An 18,299-nucleotide genomic window follows, 5' to 3' on the forward strand; every position below is an offset into this window, starting at 1 on the left:
AGAGAAAGCAACCCCACTCTAGTACTCTTGCCTGGAAAATCCCATGGATGGAGGAGCCTGGTGGGCTACAGTCCATGGGGTCGCTAAGAGTCGGACACGACCGAGCGACTTCACTTTCCCTTTTCACTTTCATGCATTGGAGAAGGAAATGGCAACCCACTCCAGTGTTCTTGCCTTGAGAATCCCAGGGACGGGGGAGCCTCGTAGGCTGCTGTCTATGGGGTCGCATAGAGTGGGACACGACTGAAGCGACTTAGCAGCAGCAGCAGCAGCCAGTTAATTATACCTAAAATTCAGCAGCTTGGATGTTTAATTTATTGCAGCATAATAATCTTTTATTTTTGTCTTGGCATTTCTGAATCTCCTAGTGGCAGCTTCGCGTGTATAAGTCTGTGGGAGTCTGTGCCCTTTCTGTACTGCAGGTGAGCGGGCCAGGCCGCAGTCACGCAGTGTGTCTGCTGTGCACTGACAAGGTCTGGGTCCTAGGGCGTCCGCGGTGAGCAGCTGGCAGAGGGCAGGTGAGCGTGCATTTCAGGAACATTGTTGCACTCAAAGGAGACTCCCGCTTCTAATCTGGTGTCAATCACCAGTAGCACCAGGCTAAGCTAGAGAATCCCTGATCTTTCCTTTCTTCAGGTGATTGGAGTTGATCTCTTGAAGGGTTTAATCTCACTTGTAAAATTTTTCTGGAGAACTTGTGTATGTTTGTTTACCTGTCTTTGTTTCAGCCCCACCCCCTGTTTCTAGACTTTAAGGGTGCAAAGGCTGCTTGACACTTTTGTTTCCTATCAAAGCGGGAAATTTTTAGTTTAAATGGGCTTATTACTGAGTAAACATTTTTATTTAGTGAATGGTCCTTCTCCAGGGGATCTTCCTGACGCAGGGATCGAACCCCGGTCTCCCGCATTGGAAGCAGACACTTTAACCTCTGAGCCACCAGGGAAGCCATTAGAAAAAAGGGATTTCTTTTTCCACTTGGAATTTTTATAGCTGCTGGTAACCCATAAAATAACCAGGTGGTATTACCTGCTTTATTTTGACTATTTAAAAATTTATAATTTTAGAATATTGGAAAAAACATAAATTTACCCGTGTTACATATTATACTATGTACATTATAATAATTCTAGAGTTCAGCAGCTGTATCTTAAGTGATTATTTTAATCCTTTTTGTGTTCCAGATGCTATTATTGAGAAGACCTTTTCAGCTATAAAAATGTGATTTGCCTTTTGTAATTGAAAGGGTTTAAGGGCCATTTACTGAAGGGCTAAGTAAGATTTTCTGTGATCTAGTTGAGAATAATCTTCTGTCTCTCTGTCCATCCATCCATCTTTTTCAGTGGTTGCTTGAGGGTGTATGACGTGCATCCTTAGGTTAAGAGTGTCTTATACTTCCAATTGATCTCTTTTGTCATTGGTCTTATGGTTGTCATGTTTTACTTTTATATATGTTACATACTTTACAATATATTGTTATTTTTGCTTTAAACAAAAGTTTTTTTAAAGAATTAAAAAATTTTAATTATCTCTTAAAAACATTTAGGAGGGAAACCTCTTCACTATTTTAGCTACATATTTTCCATTTCTGGTCTTAATTCCATTGTGTCGATCACAGTTTTTTCTGGAATCATTTTCCGTCTGTGAACTATGAACACTTTTGGAGTGCAAGTTCGGTTGCTGACAGTCTGAAAAAGTGTTTTGCCTTCATTTTTGAAGGATGTTTTCATTGGGTATAGAATTGCAGGTTAAAGGTCTTTTTTCTTTATTATTTTAAAGATGTTGCTTTACTCTTGTTTTCGTGGTTTCTGATGAGAAGTCAGTGGTTTTGTTGTGTGTAAATGGGTATTTCCCCCACTTTCTGGCTGCTTAAATTTTTTTTCTTTCTGTTGGTTTTCAGAAATTTGCTCTAATGCCTTAATGGTGTGTGTATGTGTTTATACTGCTTGGGGTTCATTGAGTTTGGGTCTGTGGGTTGATTCTTTTAATTGAATTTGGAGGACTTTTGACTTATGTGTTCATAAATTTTTCTTTTCCAGTTTCTTTATCCTTCCCTTTGATACCTCCTCCAAACAGGATCGCTAGCTCGATTGAGTTCTATAGGTTTTGGATGCTTCGTTTATATTTTTTCTGTTATATTTTGTACTTATTTTCAGTTTGGTTAATTTATACTCCTCTTTATAAAATTTGCTGATTTTTCCCCCCCTCCAGCAGTGTTTAATTGCTATTTGCTATTAGATCCATTCAGTGAATTTTTCACTTCAATCATTTTTCATTTCTAGAATTTTTTTTGTTTCTTTTTATAGTTTCCACTTAACCTGTTAAAATTTGTTGTTCATAATTTCCTTTATATTTTAAAAGATTTCTGATCATTTTTTGTCTGCTAATTTCATTATTTCTATTATTTCTGGGTCCATTGATGAAGTTTTTTCCTTCTTGAATCCAGACTACATTTCCCTGCCTCTCTGTGTGCCCAGTGACATTTGGTTGGATGTAGGTGTCTTTAGGAGTGCTAGGCTGCTGAGCCTCTGGGTTTTGTTGTCCTGCTTTTAAGAAGGGCTGAATTTTGTCCTGATACGCAGTTCGGTTGTTGATCATCTTGATCCTTGGAGGTTTGTTTCAGTCTGTTAGGACAAGAAGAAGGCTGCCTTTTCATAGGGCTAGTATAGCTTTCCCTCTGAAGTAGAGACTTTACGGGGTCTCTGTGCAGTGTTTATTGGGGCTTTTCCACTCTTAAGTGATTGGAACGAGTGCTCGTAGTTCCCAGTGTGAGTTGTGGTAGTTGTCGGTCATCTGCTAGCCGTCAGCCATTGCTCTCTGCGTGGCCTCACGGACCTTCCCCTGACAGCTGTGCAGTTGGTATGTGGCCACGGAGCCGAGGAGATCCTACGAGTCAATTCACGGGGCTCCTTCTCTGCATCGCTCCCTTTCTTCTTCTACCTGCCCGACAGATGTTGCGTGCTGTGTCTTGAGCTCTCGTAGCCTTGAGCTCTCGGGTCCGGCTTCTCAGCTGAGCAGGATCCTGTGCTCTGGGCTCCCCATCCCCACACTCTGCTCTGGGAGTTGTCTTCAGATAGAAAGCCAAGGTGACTGTGCGGCTCACCAAGCGTGTCTCCCTTTTCTCTGCGATCACAGTTCTGGGCAACCTGTTGTCCAGTATCTGAAAACAAGCTGTTTCATATGTTTGACCAGTTTCATTAGTGGTTTGCTGTGAGCGAGGTAGTTCAGTATCAGGCACTCTAAAATAGTCAGAAGTCAAAGTCTGATACTACGGGCTTTAAAAAGAAATGTTTTTATTCTTATGCAATTGTTATTCTTAACCGTTTAATACAAGGTTTACTTACTGTCTCAGACTAATAAACCCAGGCAGTTTCATCTTGTTTGTAGACAACTGAATGTGCTTTTTTGGCTAGTAGGGTATTGTGTGTGTTTGTACACGTACGCATGCATTCTGTGGTGATATATTTTGGCCACTAACTAGAGGGTAATAAATCCATTCATTTGTTCTTAAAATGAGATAATTTACAGAATCATAACATAGTTTCACCTTCATATATATATATTTAACACTGACTGTGGAGGCAGGCACTTTGGTATGTGCTTGGGATGTAAAAGTGAGTAAGGGAAATGGTCAGAAATTGACTATAGCCTGTGCTCCAGTCAGACTGTTCTTTATTTCAGGCTCATGAGCCTCTCATTTTAAAAATGCTTCTTTCATTCTTAGCCTCCTTCAGCTTTCTCCCTCCTTTTTGAACCATTTCTTCACATTCTAAATATTCCTGATGCATTCAGTTCTTTCTTGCACGGAACAGATATTTCCTGAATTCAGGCCATGTCTTAGGCGCTGTTCTTGGTAGTAATGGTGTCTTACTTGTGGACTTCACTCAGGTACCCTCTTAATTGTGTACCTTTCTTTTCAGCCATCATTCAAAGTCCACCTGGCTGGTTTTTCTTTTCTTTTGTTATGGGTATGTCATGTTGCTAGGAACTTTGGAGGTGGTTTCTTCCCAGTTAAGCTTGGTTGCCCTTCCCTCATTTCTAAAGGAATTCTGTCTAAAGAGACTTGGCTTCATAAAAATTCCTGCATTTGAACATCTTAGTTTTAATTAACTTGAATTATTTTCATTTATTTTTGTTCTTTTATATTGTTCCATCTCTTTAAAATCTAGTGTGGATTAATACCATCACAAGGATAGTCCCCTGTCAGTATATTAATAAAAAAATTTCAGGTTAGCTGCAAGTGGCACTACATGTGGGTCTCGTATCAGAGATGGTTAAACTGGTTGTTGTTTCCACTCAGGGTTTTCTCCCAGGCTTTTTTATTTGGTGTTTCCTCTATGTCTACCTCTGCCTCTGTCTTGGGAGAAGGCGATGGCACCCCACTCCAGTACTCTTGTTTGGAAAATCCCATGGACGGAGGAGTCTATTAGGCTGCAATCCATGGGGTCACTAAGAGTCAGACACGACTGAGTGACTTTACTTTCCCTTTTCACTTTCATGCATTGGAGAAGGAAATGGCAACCCACTCCAGTGTTCTTGCCTGGAGAATCCCAGGGACGGGGGAGCCTGGTGGGCTGCTGTCTATGGGGTCGCACAGAGTCGGACACGACTGAAGTGACTTAGCATAACATAGCATAGAGTATTCCTGGGAGAAGGCAATGGCACCCCACTCCAGTACTCTTGCCTGGAAGATCCCATGGACAGAGGAGCCTGGTAGGCTGCAGTCCATGGGGTCTCGAAGAGTCGGGCACGACTGAGCGACTTGGTCCCCTTTCACTTTTCACTTTCATGCATTGGAGAAGGAAATGGCAACCCACTCCAGTGTTCTAGCCTGGAGAATCCCATGGATGAGGGAGCCTGCTGGGCTGCCGTTTATGGGGTCTCACAGAGTCGGAAGCGACTTAGCAGCAGCAGCAGCCTCTGTCTTGCCCTCTCCCAGTCTCTAAGATCTGTTCATGAAATGTTTCTCTAGAATCAGTGCTTATCTCTACAAGGGCTCTAGTTATTACCATTTCTTGTTAGACCATAGTGAGGAAGCTCCTTTATTTTTTAGTAAACTATCAGCAACATTTTTATAAACCTTAAAAAAGTCCCTGCAGGAAGAAATGACAACCGACTTCAGTGTTTTTACTTGGAGAATCCCATGGACAGAGGAGCCTGGCGGGCTGCAGCCCATGGGGTCTCAAAAGAGACACGACTGAGCGTGAGTGCTCACATTGATTTACCAGTAGTGTTTTTATGACCTTTAAAAAGTTACAAAAATATGCTCATGGTAAAAAGGATCCAGAACGACATTAAAAAATGAAGATAGAACCTTGCAGTGCGTAATTCTCTCCAACTTGGCTTTTATATTATTTGGCAGCAATTTAAAACATTATTTTGGAATTGAACTCCACGTAATGGTTTTGAAGATAATTTTGAATTGTTTCATAAATTTTTTATTAAATTAAAAGATCTGCTATTGCAACGTGTTATGATAACGTTTTTAGGCTAAAATATTATAAATGATTTTTAATTTAGTTGAATAAGGGTTACATATCATATGGCAGATGCAGGTTAAACCATATCATATGAAATGCTATTTTGTACTCCAAATGAGCTCTAACATCAGCAATTTCATATAGTTCAACCTAATACTTTATTGTCGTCATCTCTGCTATAGGATAAACTGAGTCTTCTTTCTCATTAACATTTGAATTAAAAGGGAAGATGGAAAGTTGCCGTGATGATTTGCTTGGTTATAAAATCAGGTTGACAAGAAATTCCCACATTAGCTCATCTTCTTGGGTTTTATTATAGGAGGGGAATGATTAAGTGAACACCTTAAATACTTCCTGACATTGTGAGAGGAAACTAAACGAGTCTGTTTCTGGCAGTTGAGCTAAGAAAGGAGACAGTGAGCTTGTGGCTGACATACCTATCCATGAGGCCTTCATGCTAGAAGCTTAAGTTTTCTTTTACTTCACTACATAACTAGTAATGTTACCAGGTAGTTACAATAGGTTTCATAGTAAATAGATAATATAGTAAGTAGCTTTTTAAAAAACCCCACAAGTGAGAAACATAGTTATTTCTTGTTGATCCACATTTAGATTACTACAGCAAGTTTTTAAAGGAACAGCAGATTCTTTGTCACCTTCCATACCATCCTTACAGACAGGAATATGTTAGTAAACCCACAAACCCCAATATCTGTTAGAGGGAAAAGCCTTATGGTGTATTGCATAGCCAGAATATTGCCTATTTTTGGATTATCTGCTACTTGCATGAGTTGAAAAATAGCTTTATTTTATTAAGGTGAGCAGTTAGATGTTTTCAGTTGCTATTCAAAGCAGAATCTGGTGGCTTGTTAGAGATGTGGACTCTCAAGCCCTACTCTAGTCTCCTGAGTCTGAATCTGCAGTTTTAACAAGCCTTAAAGGCGATTTGAAGCACGTTAAAGTTCGAGATGTGCTGTCTCAGATCACGAGTGGCGTTGTCACCCCACAGAACAGGGGCTCAGTTAACCCTCAGTAAACGCTTGTTGAATTTAATGCATGTAATTCACTGAATCTAGATTAAGAAAGTGAAACAACTGTTGTAGGATGATAGTTTTGTAGGAGGGTAACGGTGATAATTAAGCAGCAGCTATCCATTTCTTGGTTATTTCTCTCATGGCTATCTGGATGTCAAAAAATTATCAATCTGACCCTCAAAATGCTTGAGTGTGATTCTGCTCACACTGGGTGATTAGTCCCTGTCCTGTGGTTGTGTGTGTGTGTGTGTGTATGTTTGTATATATATGCAAGTCAACAATAGTTTGTAGAAGTAAAGGAATAATTAGATTTTGATGAGTGAAGGATATATAATCCATACTGTCATGTCCCACCTTTTGTGAGCCCATGGACTGTAGCCCACCAGGTTCCTCTGTCCGTAGGATTCTCCAGGCAAGAATACTGGAGTGGGTAGCCATTTCTTTCTGCAGGGGATCTTCCCAACCCAGGGGTGAAACCCAAGTCTCTATAAGTCTACTGGATTGGCAGACGAGTTGTTTACCACTAGCGCCACCTGGGTACCCAATGTTAGAAGATAACTAAAAAGTAATAATCTTCGTGCAAGGATAGTATATAAAAAGCTTAATCCAGCAGAAAGTAAGAAAGAAACATAAAACAGTTGGAATAAATAGAAAGATTATTAGTGTTCATACATGAATTAAATCTTTACCGTGTTGACAAGAAGAGTGAAGGTAAAAGTCACTCGGGTGTGTCCGGCTCTTTGTGACCCCATGGGCTGTGCACTCCAGGCCAGAATACTGGAGTGGGTAGCCTTTCCCTTCTCCAGGGAATCTTCCCAACCATGGATCGAACCCAGATCTCCAGCATTCAGGCGGATTCTTTACCAACTGAGCCACAAGGGAAGCCCAAGAATACTGGAGTGGGTAGCCTATCCTTTCTCCAGGGGATCTTCCCGACACAGGAATTGAACTGGGGTCTCCTGCACTGCAGGTGGATTCTTTACCATCTGAGCTATCAGGGAAGCCCAGTCAGTTGTGTCTGACTCTTTGACTCTTTCCAACTGTATAGTCCATGGCATTCTCCAGGCCAGAATACTGGGGTGGGTAGCCTTTCCCTTCTCCAGGGAATCTTCCCAACCCAGGGATCTCTCCCTGGGGATTCTTGTATCAGCCAAGCCACCAGGGAAGCCTGTTGACAAGAAACAAACCTAAGATTTAAGGAAATAGGTTGAAAGTAAAAGATGGAGAAAAGACAGCACACACAGATTAAGAGAAGGCTCGTTGTGTCATACTGTTGTCATATCAGACGAGTGAAGTCGCTCAGTTGTGTCCAACTCTTTGTGACCCCATGGACTGTAGCCTATCAGGCTTCTCCATCCATTGGATTTTCCAGGCAAGAGTGCTGGAGTGGATTGCCATTTCCTTCTCCAGGGGATCTTCCTGACCCAGGAATTGAACCTCGGTCTCTCACATTGCAGGCAGATGCTTTACCGTCTGACCCACTGGGGAAACTATATCAGACAAGGTGAAAAGCATTACTGGAAGGAAAGAGGGGCAGCTTATAATGATAAAAGGCCTTATTCATCAGGAAAACGATTTTGTGTGATCCAATACATAACCTAAATGGGAGATTTTTAATACGCCTCTCTTGCTAACTGATAGAACAAGATGCATGCAAAAATAGAAAATACACGTAAAAGAATATACTTAATATAATTAATAAGCCTTCGATTAGACTGATCACAAAGAGGAAAGAGAAGGCCTTGTTAACCAGTCTTAGGTGAAGGGACCGTGACTACTGTACAGAGCACTCTCCTGGGCGATGCAGTGTCAACCGAAACACCAGCACGCGTTTGTTTTGGTGAATTTGATGAGCTAACTTGAAAACATAGACACACAAAGGGCTAAGAATAGCCTAACCATTCTTGAAGAAGAACAAAATTCTCTGCTAGATATTGAAACTTCTGAAGCTACCATGATTTAGGCAATCTCTGGTTCTTACACATAGATGTAAGAATTCTAGGTAAGTCTTTATCCAACAGAACAAAGAATCCAAAACACATCAAACATGTGAGTATGTGAATTAAGAAAAGATGACAACACAGGGCATTGGGAAAGTTTGTCTTTAATCATTGCTTCTGGGTTAATTGGATATCCACTGGGGAGGGAATGAAATTTGATTGCTGTTGCAGACTCATAGAAATCAGATCCAAGAGCATTGCACATCTCTAGATATGAGGGGTAAAACTGGACTTCTGGAAGATAACATGGAATTTCTTCATGACTTTGGTATAAGGAAAGATTGCTTAGACACCAAATGTACTAATTTTAAACCAAAAGTTGCTAACAATAAGAGATGGTGTTCATCAAAAAACACCATTAAGAGAGAGACAATACAAACCATCTATAGCTAGCCAATAAGGGGCTTATATCCAAAATATGTTAAAAATGTAATTTTTAAAAATTTTAGAAATCTGTAAGAAAATGACTCTTGATAGAAAAATCAAAAAGCAATCTGAATGGGCTTTTCACGTAAGTGGATATCCAAGTGACTGATAAATGAAAAGATGCTCATAGGCAGGAGGAAAATGCACATTAAAATCACAGTGGAATACACACCTACTTTCACGGCTGAAATTAGAAATACTGATGATTCCAAGTGTTAGTGAAGGAGTGGAGCACAGGGAATTTTCATTAACTGCTAGGGAACAAACAGATTGATTAAACAAAAACTGAAGAAAAAACCAACAGGACAACGTCTCTTTATATACCAAAAAGCAGTCACTTCCTAGTAGCAGTGTTTATAATAGCTCTGAACTGGAAATGTGCGTGCTAAGTTGCTTCAAGCAGTCGTGCTCAGCTCTGAGACCCCATGGACTGTAGCCCGTCAGGCTCCTCTGTCCATGTGTCCATGGGGATTCTCCAGGCAAGAATACTGGAGTGGCTTGCTGTGCCCTCCTCCAGGGGGTCTTCCTGACCCTGGGATCAAAGCTGTGTCTCCTGTGTCTTCTGCACCGCAGGTGGATTCTTTACCTATTGAGCCATCTAGAAACGGGGAGTCATCCAGTGTTAGTCAAAAGTGGGCTAAAGTGATGATAACAAACAGGCTACAGTTTATAAGCCTGATATTAAGCAGACAAATTCATGTACATAGAATGAATCTGGTTTTGGAGGTCAGGGTAGTAGTAACTTTAGGGGACAAGGTCATTAGATACTGATTGGGAGGGATCATACGATGGTATCGGGGATTTCCAGAATGAAGGCAGTTTTTATTTTCCTGTCCCCACAGGACAAGGTTGGCTAACCAACTAATGATGATTGGTTAAACTGTATACTAATGATTTGTCTATATGTTATAAAAAATAAGTTTTAAATACAATATGTAATAACGACATTGATGACAGAAATAGAACCTGGTATTTTTTTTAGGTGCTTGTTAATGCACCAGGTTCTATTCTGCACGTCTGCTTGTGGTATTGAGTTAAAACTTGTACCGAACCTAAAGGAACAGGGTTAGCATATTAACAGTAATTCCACTGCTGTGGGTGGGAAACCAGGACTCAGAGCGGTAAACTGCCGTTCAGAGCCGCAGAGCCTGTCTGCTGTTTGTTTATAAGAGTTTTTTCTAGATCAAGGACCTCAGTTCTTTTCATATTCATTTAAATGTATTCCTTCCTAGTGTTTTATGTTTTTAACATGCAGATTTAACCTCCCTCCCAATTATTTGACATTTAGGTTTCCAGTGTTTTGCTGTTGCGAACAATACCAAGATAAACATTCTTCCCTAATTATCTTTGTGTACATCATCTGTTACTTCCTTAGGATAAAAAGTTTTTTTAACTGAACAAAGTTGCTCTGCATAATTGGATTTATTTTTTAATTATGAGTAATGACATGTTTAGAGAAATTATCCCACCTGTCATCATAGGAACATTATCCTTAACTTATTTAGCAGATATTTATTAATCTTACCCTTCGGGTCAGTTAAGGACTGTATGCTGTAATGGAGGGAAATAGAAGCTAAGGTCTAAAAGCATTGCTAAGTAGGGGTTGTGAATTTGAGATTTATCCTGTGGAAATGGTCCCTCTAGCCGTCTGAAGAATAGAGGGGTGCACATGGGCAAAGAGAGAGCTGCTAGGGACCTACTTCAGTCATCCAAGTGAGGGACCGAGCAAGGGGATGGAAAGAAGAGCTGAGTGTTCTCTAGGAGGCACTTCTGCCTCATGGCTCAGGCAGTAAAGAATCCGCCTGCAGTGCGGGGGACCCAAGTTGAATCCCTGGGTTGGGAAGATGCCCTGGAGAAGGAAATGGCCACCTGCTCCAGTATTCTTGTCTGGGAAATCCCACGGATGGAAGAGTCTGGCGGGCCACAGCCCATGGGGTCACAAAGAGTTGGTGGGGGTCACAAAGAGCCAGGCACGACGGAGCGAGTAACACTTTTCACTTTCACTTTTCATAGGAGGCACAGTCAGCAGGATTGGGCTGCCATTTGCATGAGGTGGTCAGTGGAGGAAAAGATCTCGACTGTGACTCCCAGAGCTTTGACGCTGGTTGACTGGGTGGAAGACAGTGGCGTTTGCTGTGTAGGATATATTCAGCACTTATATAGGGCGTGTTTAGTACTTATATAGGATATAGTCAGTGCTTAAAAATTAAAAGAATGGTTTGGCCAGCCCAGTACTTTGCATGTATTAAAGCACTTTAACCTTCACCACAACTGTTGGAGGTAGATGTTATTATCAGGAAATTAGGTGTGCAAGGTCACACAGCTGGTGAGTGTGGAGCTGAGATTTCAGACTGCAGCAGTCTGGCCAGGGATCTGTGCTCTTCACTTTGGGGCCAGCGCTGTTAAATATGTTTCAGAATAAGCCCACTTTAGAAAAAGTACCCCAGTGCTGAGCAGTGTGGTGTGTGGTATGGTCAGAGTTTGCTATTTTACTCAGCAAGACAAGCACAGGTATGCTGGGCCAGTGTTGGTTGGCCAGGGTTTTACAGTTTGTCTTCTGGCTTTAGTCTGTTTGCAAATTTGGTTGAATATAAGAAGAAAAGTCTTTCTCTTTTCCTAAAGAAAAATTAGTTTTATTAGTTAGCTGCCAAATACTTTTAGGAACAAAGTCTTCACTTTTCTTTTTTGCCGTGAAAAGTCATGACCATGGTCCCAGTCTACCTGCGGGATGATTCTCAATTGTTCATTTTTGTGGCAGGCTTTCTTGGTCTGGGTTCTCTAAGGACTGTGTTGGAAGAGTCAGGAATGCAGCAGCCTGTGACTTTGTTTCCATGAGTTGTGTACTCAACTTTTAATTTCCCGTGTCAGTGGTGAGCACCACTAGGACAAGTTTTTCACCTGGTTTGGGGGCTCTTGGTTATTGATGGCCGTACACCTGGCAGGTGCAGAGCAGACTCTCAGCAGTGTTCCTTTTAATCGATTTCTAAAGAGCTGATCTGTTGGTCAGGCCCTTTGCAGGAATTCAGAGATTACTTTTGCGACTTACGGTTCTTAACTGATAAAGATCTAATATGTAAAAGTAAGTATTAAAGGTTATTTTCACTAGTTTACAAAAAGATTTGCTTAAGGTTTTCTCTTGAAACAGGCTTATATGTACTCATTTGAATCAGTGTTACGTTTTGTACCGTTTATTGTACAGCAGTTATGTTGAGTATCATATCCTTGTTTGCATTTTTAAAGACTTAATATTTATAGAACAATAGGTCAAAAGATAGAAACGTCAGGATATGAGTGCATCCTTTAAACCACACTTGTTATCTTCTCGCAGGAGGAGAGACTTCAGCATGCAAACCTTCATCTGTTCGGCTTGCACCGTCATTTTCATTCCATGCTGCTGGCCTTCAGATGGCTGGACAGATGCCCCATTCACATCAGTACAGTGACCGTCGCCAGCCAAACATAAGTGACCAACAGGTTTCTGCCTTATCTTATTCTGACCAGATTCAGCAACCTCTAACTAACCAGGTATGTTCACAATGTATTCCTAATGATTTGTTGGGATGGTAATTTATTCCTCAAAATGATCAAATAGTAAATAGGCAAAATGCCTTAATGTTTTTCAGTTTTGCATGTGACGGGGGATTCCAGATTGACAAAAAAGACGATGTTGAGAAATTTGCATTTGAAAGTTTGTTGGATATTTTTCTTTTTCCCTGTGTATTTTACTTTAATTCAAATTTTCTCATTCTGCAGTGAGAAGGGGGAGTTATTTCTAATAAAGAATATTAGTTAAAATTAAAAAACTTTAAAGCTGTTTTTATGGGAAAGCAGTTAGGTAGAAAAATGTAAGTTATAGGAAAACAAGTCAGATTCCATTATAGCAAACTTAAAGCACAAACTTCCCACTGTTAGAAATTACTTTAGTATACTTTTATAGAATTAAATATGAAACATTAAAATTAAAAAGAAAAAATGTAAATTAACCATGCTTCTCATTTTAACACTTAGACTAAAGATTCAGTGATTTCACGTAAGATGGATAGTGTAAAGTGCTATAATAGATGTAATATACTGACATCTCTGGATGTATATACATACATGCATGTGTGTATAAGTGTATCTTTTTAATATCTTCCTGACTTAACTGCATCCACTATGTTGATTTTTTGATTTGGGGAGGTTTTTTTTTTTTTTTTTCAAACTAGCTATAGTTCTGGTAAAGTCTCGTTCCTTATTGAGACTGAGTGTATGTTTAAAATGACCGTTTTTCCATGTACTTAGGAATTTGGTTTGTCACTGTTTAGATCTTTTAATGTAAACAAAAACTTAGAAAATTTCAAAGTACTTCTAATACTGGATTTTTTGAGGAAACGTGTTTTTTTCTAATTCAGTAACACACAGTTTTAATGAGCTGTTGGCTACCGTGCATTGACATGGCATGGTCTGCTGGTCATGAAACGTGGACTTCAGGTCCTGACTCATGATCTGCTGTGGGACTCAAGTCAGGTCTCCTGCACCCTTCTTTCTGTTCCTTGAGTATAAGATTGGGACCTTAGAATAGACCCACCTAAGTAGCATCATTATTTGAGGACCCCCTTGTATATATTATAGTAAGATTTGATCATAGTTGAACTGACTTTGCATTTATAAAATGACACTGCATGTCAGTAATAACAATCACAGTTAAATGCTAAGGTAAATTATGGCAAGATGTAAGAATTTGTTTTATACAGTAAATTGAGAAGTTGTATGTTTAAGAATTGGAGCAGTTAGTCAGAATTGGAAAGTGTTGTGTACACCAGAAGAAAATTCTCTGGACACCCAAAAAGTAGTAATAGCACAGTCATCTGTTCACACTGCACTTTGGAAAAACTACGTTTGGATTCATTTTCCTCCTTGTTCAAAATTAGCCTATCAGGCAGGCGTCCTGTTTTCAGTCTCTTTTATAGCTGGAGGGCCTGAACTCCCGTTGGTGCCTTCTCCAGGATTGTAAGCAGTCCTGGGTTCAGGCCAGGCTCGCTGCTGCTCACACACAGTTCGTTCAGCTCTAACACTTGGCGTCTGCGGAGGGCTAGGGAAAACATCCAGTCCTGTAAAGTTATTGTTTGTTTATATGATAGTAGTCGGTAATTTAGTTAGCAAAGTACCTATTTTTAGATACAACCGACATCTTGAGGGTTATTTTCCAGTAAGAGATAAGTTACTTAGCATTTCCATTTTAAGCTGTAAAATGTTTTTGAAGATTCATATGATGTAAAAAAGACCATCTTTTAAGTAATAATATTCAGCCAGATACTTCTGCCAAACTCCAGAAATCCCAGAACCTAAAAGCTTAAAGTAACTAAAGTAATTAAAAGCTTATTTAGTAACTGAAGTGTAAAGGCACTGATATGGCCTGGTCTGCCAGGCATCAGACATGGACTTCAGGGCTTGTCATGAGCTGGCTGAGGGACTTGAGTCAGGTCACCTGGAACCTTCTCTCGGCTCCTTGAATGTAAGATTGGGACCTTAGACTGGGCCCACCAGAGTACTTTCTAGCTCTAAGGTTCTCTAATTTTGTTACTTGATTTCCACTGTTTCTTACTAATCATCCTATTGGTGCTTTTCAAATAAGATTTATTGTACAAGTAAGTTGAAAGGAACTAACTTAACATGTTGTTTCTGGTAGTTAGTCTTTCTTGTGTGAGTTTATTTCATATAAGTTTAACCACAGTTTTATCAAAAGATAAATGTAGTAAAAGTGAATGTAGACAAGTGTGATTGATGTTTAGAATGCTGTCTCTCTGGGCTGTTTTCAGAGTACCTTTCATGGTTCTTGAACTGTGTATTCTGGGTATGTCTTGCATATGCTATTCGGGTTTATTAATAGCTCTCAAAATAGCGAAAAAGACAGGACATAGTGTTTCTCATTCTCCACTGCATATGAAAATATAAGGGAAACATAAACAAAATAGCTGGAATAGGTATTATTAAACTAGAAATCAATTTTAAATGAAGTCCTAGCACTTAACGCTATGGACTCTTCTCAAGGAAGAAGATTGTTTGAGCTCTTGTAACTTACCTCGCAGGAGGTGTGAACTCCTGCTTTGTGTGTGTATGTGAGAGAGAGTGATCTGTGTCTTTCCACAGACAGGAGCGTCAGGATGAGGCTTCTTTGACCTCCAGAGCCAGAGAGCTGCGGCCACGGGAGGGGAGCTCACAGCTTCCTCTTCAGTTGAGGATGCTGGGGGACTGTGGAGGCTGGGGGCTCCTGGCTCCTGTGGACACCACGGGCTTTCGCCCAGCGGTGGAAGGGAGGAAGGGAGCTGGCCACATTACCTTCTCCTGACCTTGTGACTGTGAGATGGTGGAAGTGGATAAAGCATCAGAAGCTTTGAGTCTTAGTATAGATTTATAACTGAGTGTGTATTTGGACGAGTTATTTTCTAATTCTGTATTGGTGCTTATTGTACCACAGTAGCGAAAAACAGAAGATAGTTACTTAACATGAAATTACAATGAAAGTTAGTGAAGAAAGAGTTGTTTAGTTTGTAGAAATGAATTTGTTTTTTTAAAATTCATGTAGAAATGAATTTTGAGTGCCTGCTCTGTACAAGGCACCATCTCAAGCAGTGAAATGCAGTCTTATCTAAAGGCCAGTTTTTTGTGGGTGGAATTCATCTGGTTTATACATACAGACGCCCCTGAAATAGTAATTTCTGTGGCCAGAGTACATAAAAGTAAGGTATTTAGAATTAGCTAATTGGTGTGGCCTTGTCGGCAGTTTGGCTAGTTGTGGAAGAGGAGAGCAGTGTTTGGTGACAGGACAAGCCCATAGCACACACTCTCATACTGAGTGCAGAAAACTTTTTAGGGTTTGAGTATAGATGCAGAGGAAACTAATGTTAACATTGGTTTAAGAGAAACTACAGAGGCAGGACAGTTCTGGTGTCTTAAGTTGTTGTTCCCAGGTTGTAATCCTCACATTTGGCTCAAATGAAATTTCCACTTGTTTCATAGAAAAAAAAGAGGAAGTACAGCTAGGTAAGCACCACGATCACGCCATCTCTTCATGCCGCAGGGATGGGGTTCTTTGCTGTTCCGTCCTGACAACCGTCTTCTCTTCTGTTTGCTTATTGTGGGTTTGTTTTCCCAAGACTCCAGACATTTCTCTTGTGATGTCTTGTGTCTCTCTGCCCCTCAGGTTGACTAGAGTACCTTTGAAAGAGGCTGTCCCGGGGGCTCGGTAGTTTTGCTAGTATGTCTGTTACGAGAGCTGGACAGCAGCCCAAGGGTGACTGGTGACTGAGGGTACCTTGATGTCTGTAATTGCCTTGGAGGATCTTTTGGTCGCGGAAGACCCTCTGGGAACCCCTTTGCTGAAGCTGGAGATGAGGTAGAGGATTCGAGTGGGCACACCCTCTAGGGTCATTGGTGTGCCAGTTGCAGTAATTCTGGGTGTGTTGTGTTTGTGTTTGAAGGACGGTTGTGTTTCCTATTCCATCCCCCATCTAGCAGGAGGCTCACAGTTGAACCCTGACTGCTTATTGGATGATGAAAGAGCCGTGGGTTAGCTTTGTGTTGGGAGTGTGGTTAAAATGAGTTTTTAAAAAGGTTTCATTAGCTTTAAGGTGTTCTCTGGAATTTATTTGTGGTTAGCTGCTAGTGTAATCGTAGATAGGGATATTGGTGTTATGGATTCTCTTGTTTATTCATCACATATTTATTAAATGTCTCCTGTGTTTCAGACAGTATGTCTCTCCTGTTGTAGGCAGAGGGAATACAGCATTGGTCAGCTATGTCTGCCCCATATGGCGTTTTCCCAGGAGTGGAAGGAGGAGAAAAACTAAAACCAGTAACCCAGTAAACGTATACCAGGATTTTAGGTGGTGGCACGTGCGGTGCAGGGTGGGCAGAGGGAGTGTGGAGGGGGAGTTGGATGTGTTAAGGCGGAGGGTGGATCTCCTCCGTCAGCCTGAAGACACGAGAGCAGATTTCAGCTGTGCTCCCAGCAGGCGCTGTGCAGAGCAAGGGGTCTGCCTGCCTTTTGTGAGCCAGGGCAGGCTGGAGGAGCCATTCAGAAGAAATTTTCCCTTAGGCTGATTGTACAGTGGAGAAGCCCTTCTGGGCAGCCTCTGCGTGTGTCCTGGACCAGGGGAATGTCTGTAATCCTCTCGTTAAATTTGGGAAACAAAATTGAAGGCTTCGCAGCTGGGTATATTGTTTGCTAATTTCATTTATTTGTTGCAGTGGTTGTCTTCATTGGATTCCGGTTGAAAGAGATGACCAAGAGAGAATGTTTCGTATTCTAATGTGGATGTCTGTTTTGTTTTAAATACGTATGCACAGGTTACAGAAGAGGGAGTTCATACCAGTACAGTATAGTTAAAGTGCTAGTCTTCTCTGTCTATTTAAGGTGATGCCTGATATTGTCATGTTACAGAGGCGGATGCCCCAAACCTTCCGTGATCCAGCTACTGCTCCCCTGAGAAAACTTTCTGTTGACTTGATCAAAACATATAAGCATATTAATGAGGTAAGAACTATTGATTTGTTATAACAGTGTCTATCTCGCCATAGAGTGGAGGAAACAAGCTATTTTTTAGTGTGTTTAAACATATTAAAATTACTTTTAATTCCCAAGGATTGTCATATTGATGATGATTATGAAGACTGGTAAGTTAGCGGTTTATAGATAAAAGCATCATAATTGTGTAAAAGAAAGATGCTATATAAACAAGAACTGTAAAAAGATAATTGTGAGTAACTTCCTTCTTTTTCAAAGCTGTATTTAATACTTGCTGAGTTATAATTTCTATAATACCCCTTCTCCAGAACTTCAGAGGAAAGGGAGGGAATAGTGATAATGTAAAAGCATGAAAATGTTACAGAATTTTGCTTCAATTTTTATGTATCTGTTTCTGCTTTTGCCAGAGATGTCAGGAAGCTCTGATATGTGTTTAATGCTCAGTTAACAGGCGTTTGGCCTAGTTTATCTGATAATACCTATATTTGTGTGGTTTAAAATTTTCTTTTTAATGTGTGTTCTTTTTTAATCTGTATCCTTTCACTGTAAGATACCTGAAAGCGTTTTTGGTGGGATTAAGTAGGATAAAAAACATAGCACTGTGAATTACTCATCTTCCAACTTGACTCTCCACTTTGAGAAATTATTTTTCTGGTGTTTTAGCCCTTTGGCTTGGTTGTTATTTACTCCTAACATCAACTCTAGCTGTGTAGTGAATTAAATGAGCTTTTCTGGAGATGGGTGGTCACGCCTGTGCTCTCTTTCCTTTTCCAATGGGGCCCTACATACTTTCACATTAAAGACTTATCTTCTGCCAGTTTGAGAGCCATTTAAAAAGATGTTCTTATGTGTGTAT

General features: G+C 40.5%; 1 protein-coding gene across 4 annotated transcripts in view; it reads left to right on the top strand.

The window, feature by feature from the left end:
- DYRK1A (dual specificity tyrosine phosphorylation regulated kinase 1A) overlaps positions 1-18,299 on the top strand; it is a 144,581-nt gene that overhangs the window by 88,343 nt on the left and 37,939 nt on the right. For 2 of the 4 annotated variants that reach the window (XM_061424800.1, XM_061424805.1), the window contains 2 exons: positions 12,266-12,462; positions 17,333-17,452. In XM_061424800.1, the coding sequence (XP_061280784.1) occupies positions 12,266-12,462; positions 17,333-17,452 (317 nt within the window). The remainder of the gene's footprint in view (positions 1-12,265; positions 12,463-17,332; positions 17,453-18,299) is intronic. The other 2 variants (XM_061424801.1, XM_061424803.1) reach the window with 1 other exon arrangement.

This window comes from Bos javanicus, chromosome 1 (genome assembly GCF_032452875.1).
Source record: "Bos javanicus breed banteng chromosome 1, ARS-OSU_banteng_1.0, whole genome shotgun sequence".
Taxonomy (NCBI): domain Eukaryota; kingdom Metazoa; phylum Chordata; class Mammalia; order Artiodactyla; family Bovidae; genus Bos; species Bos javanicus.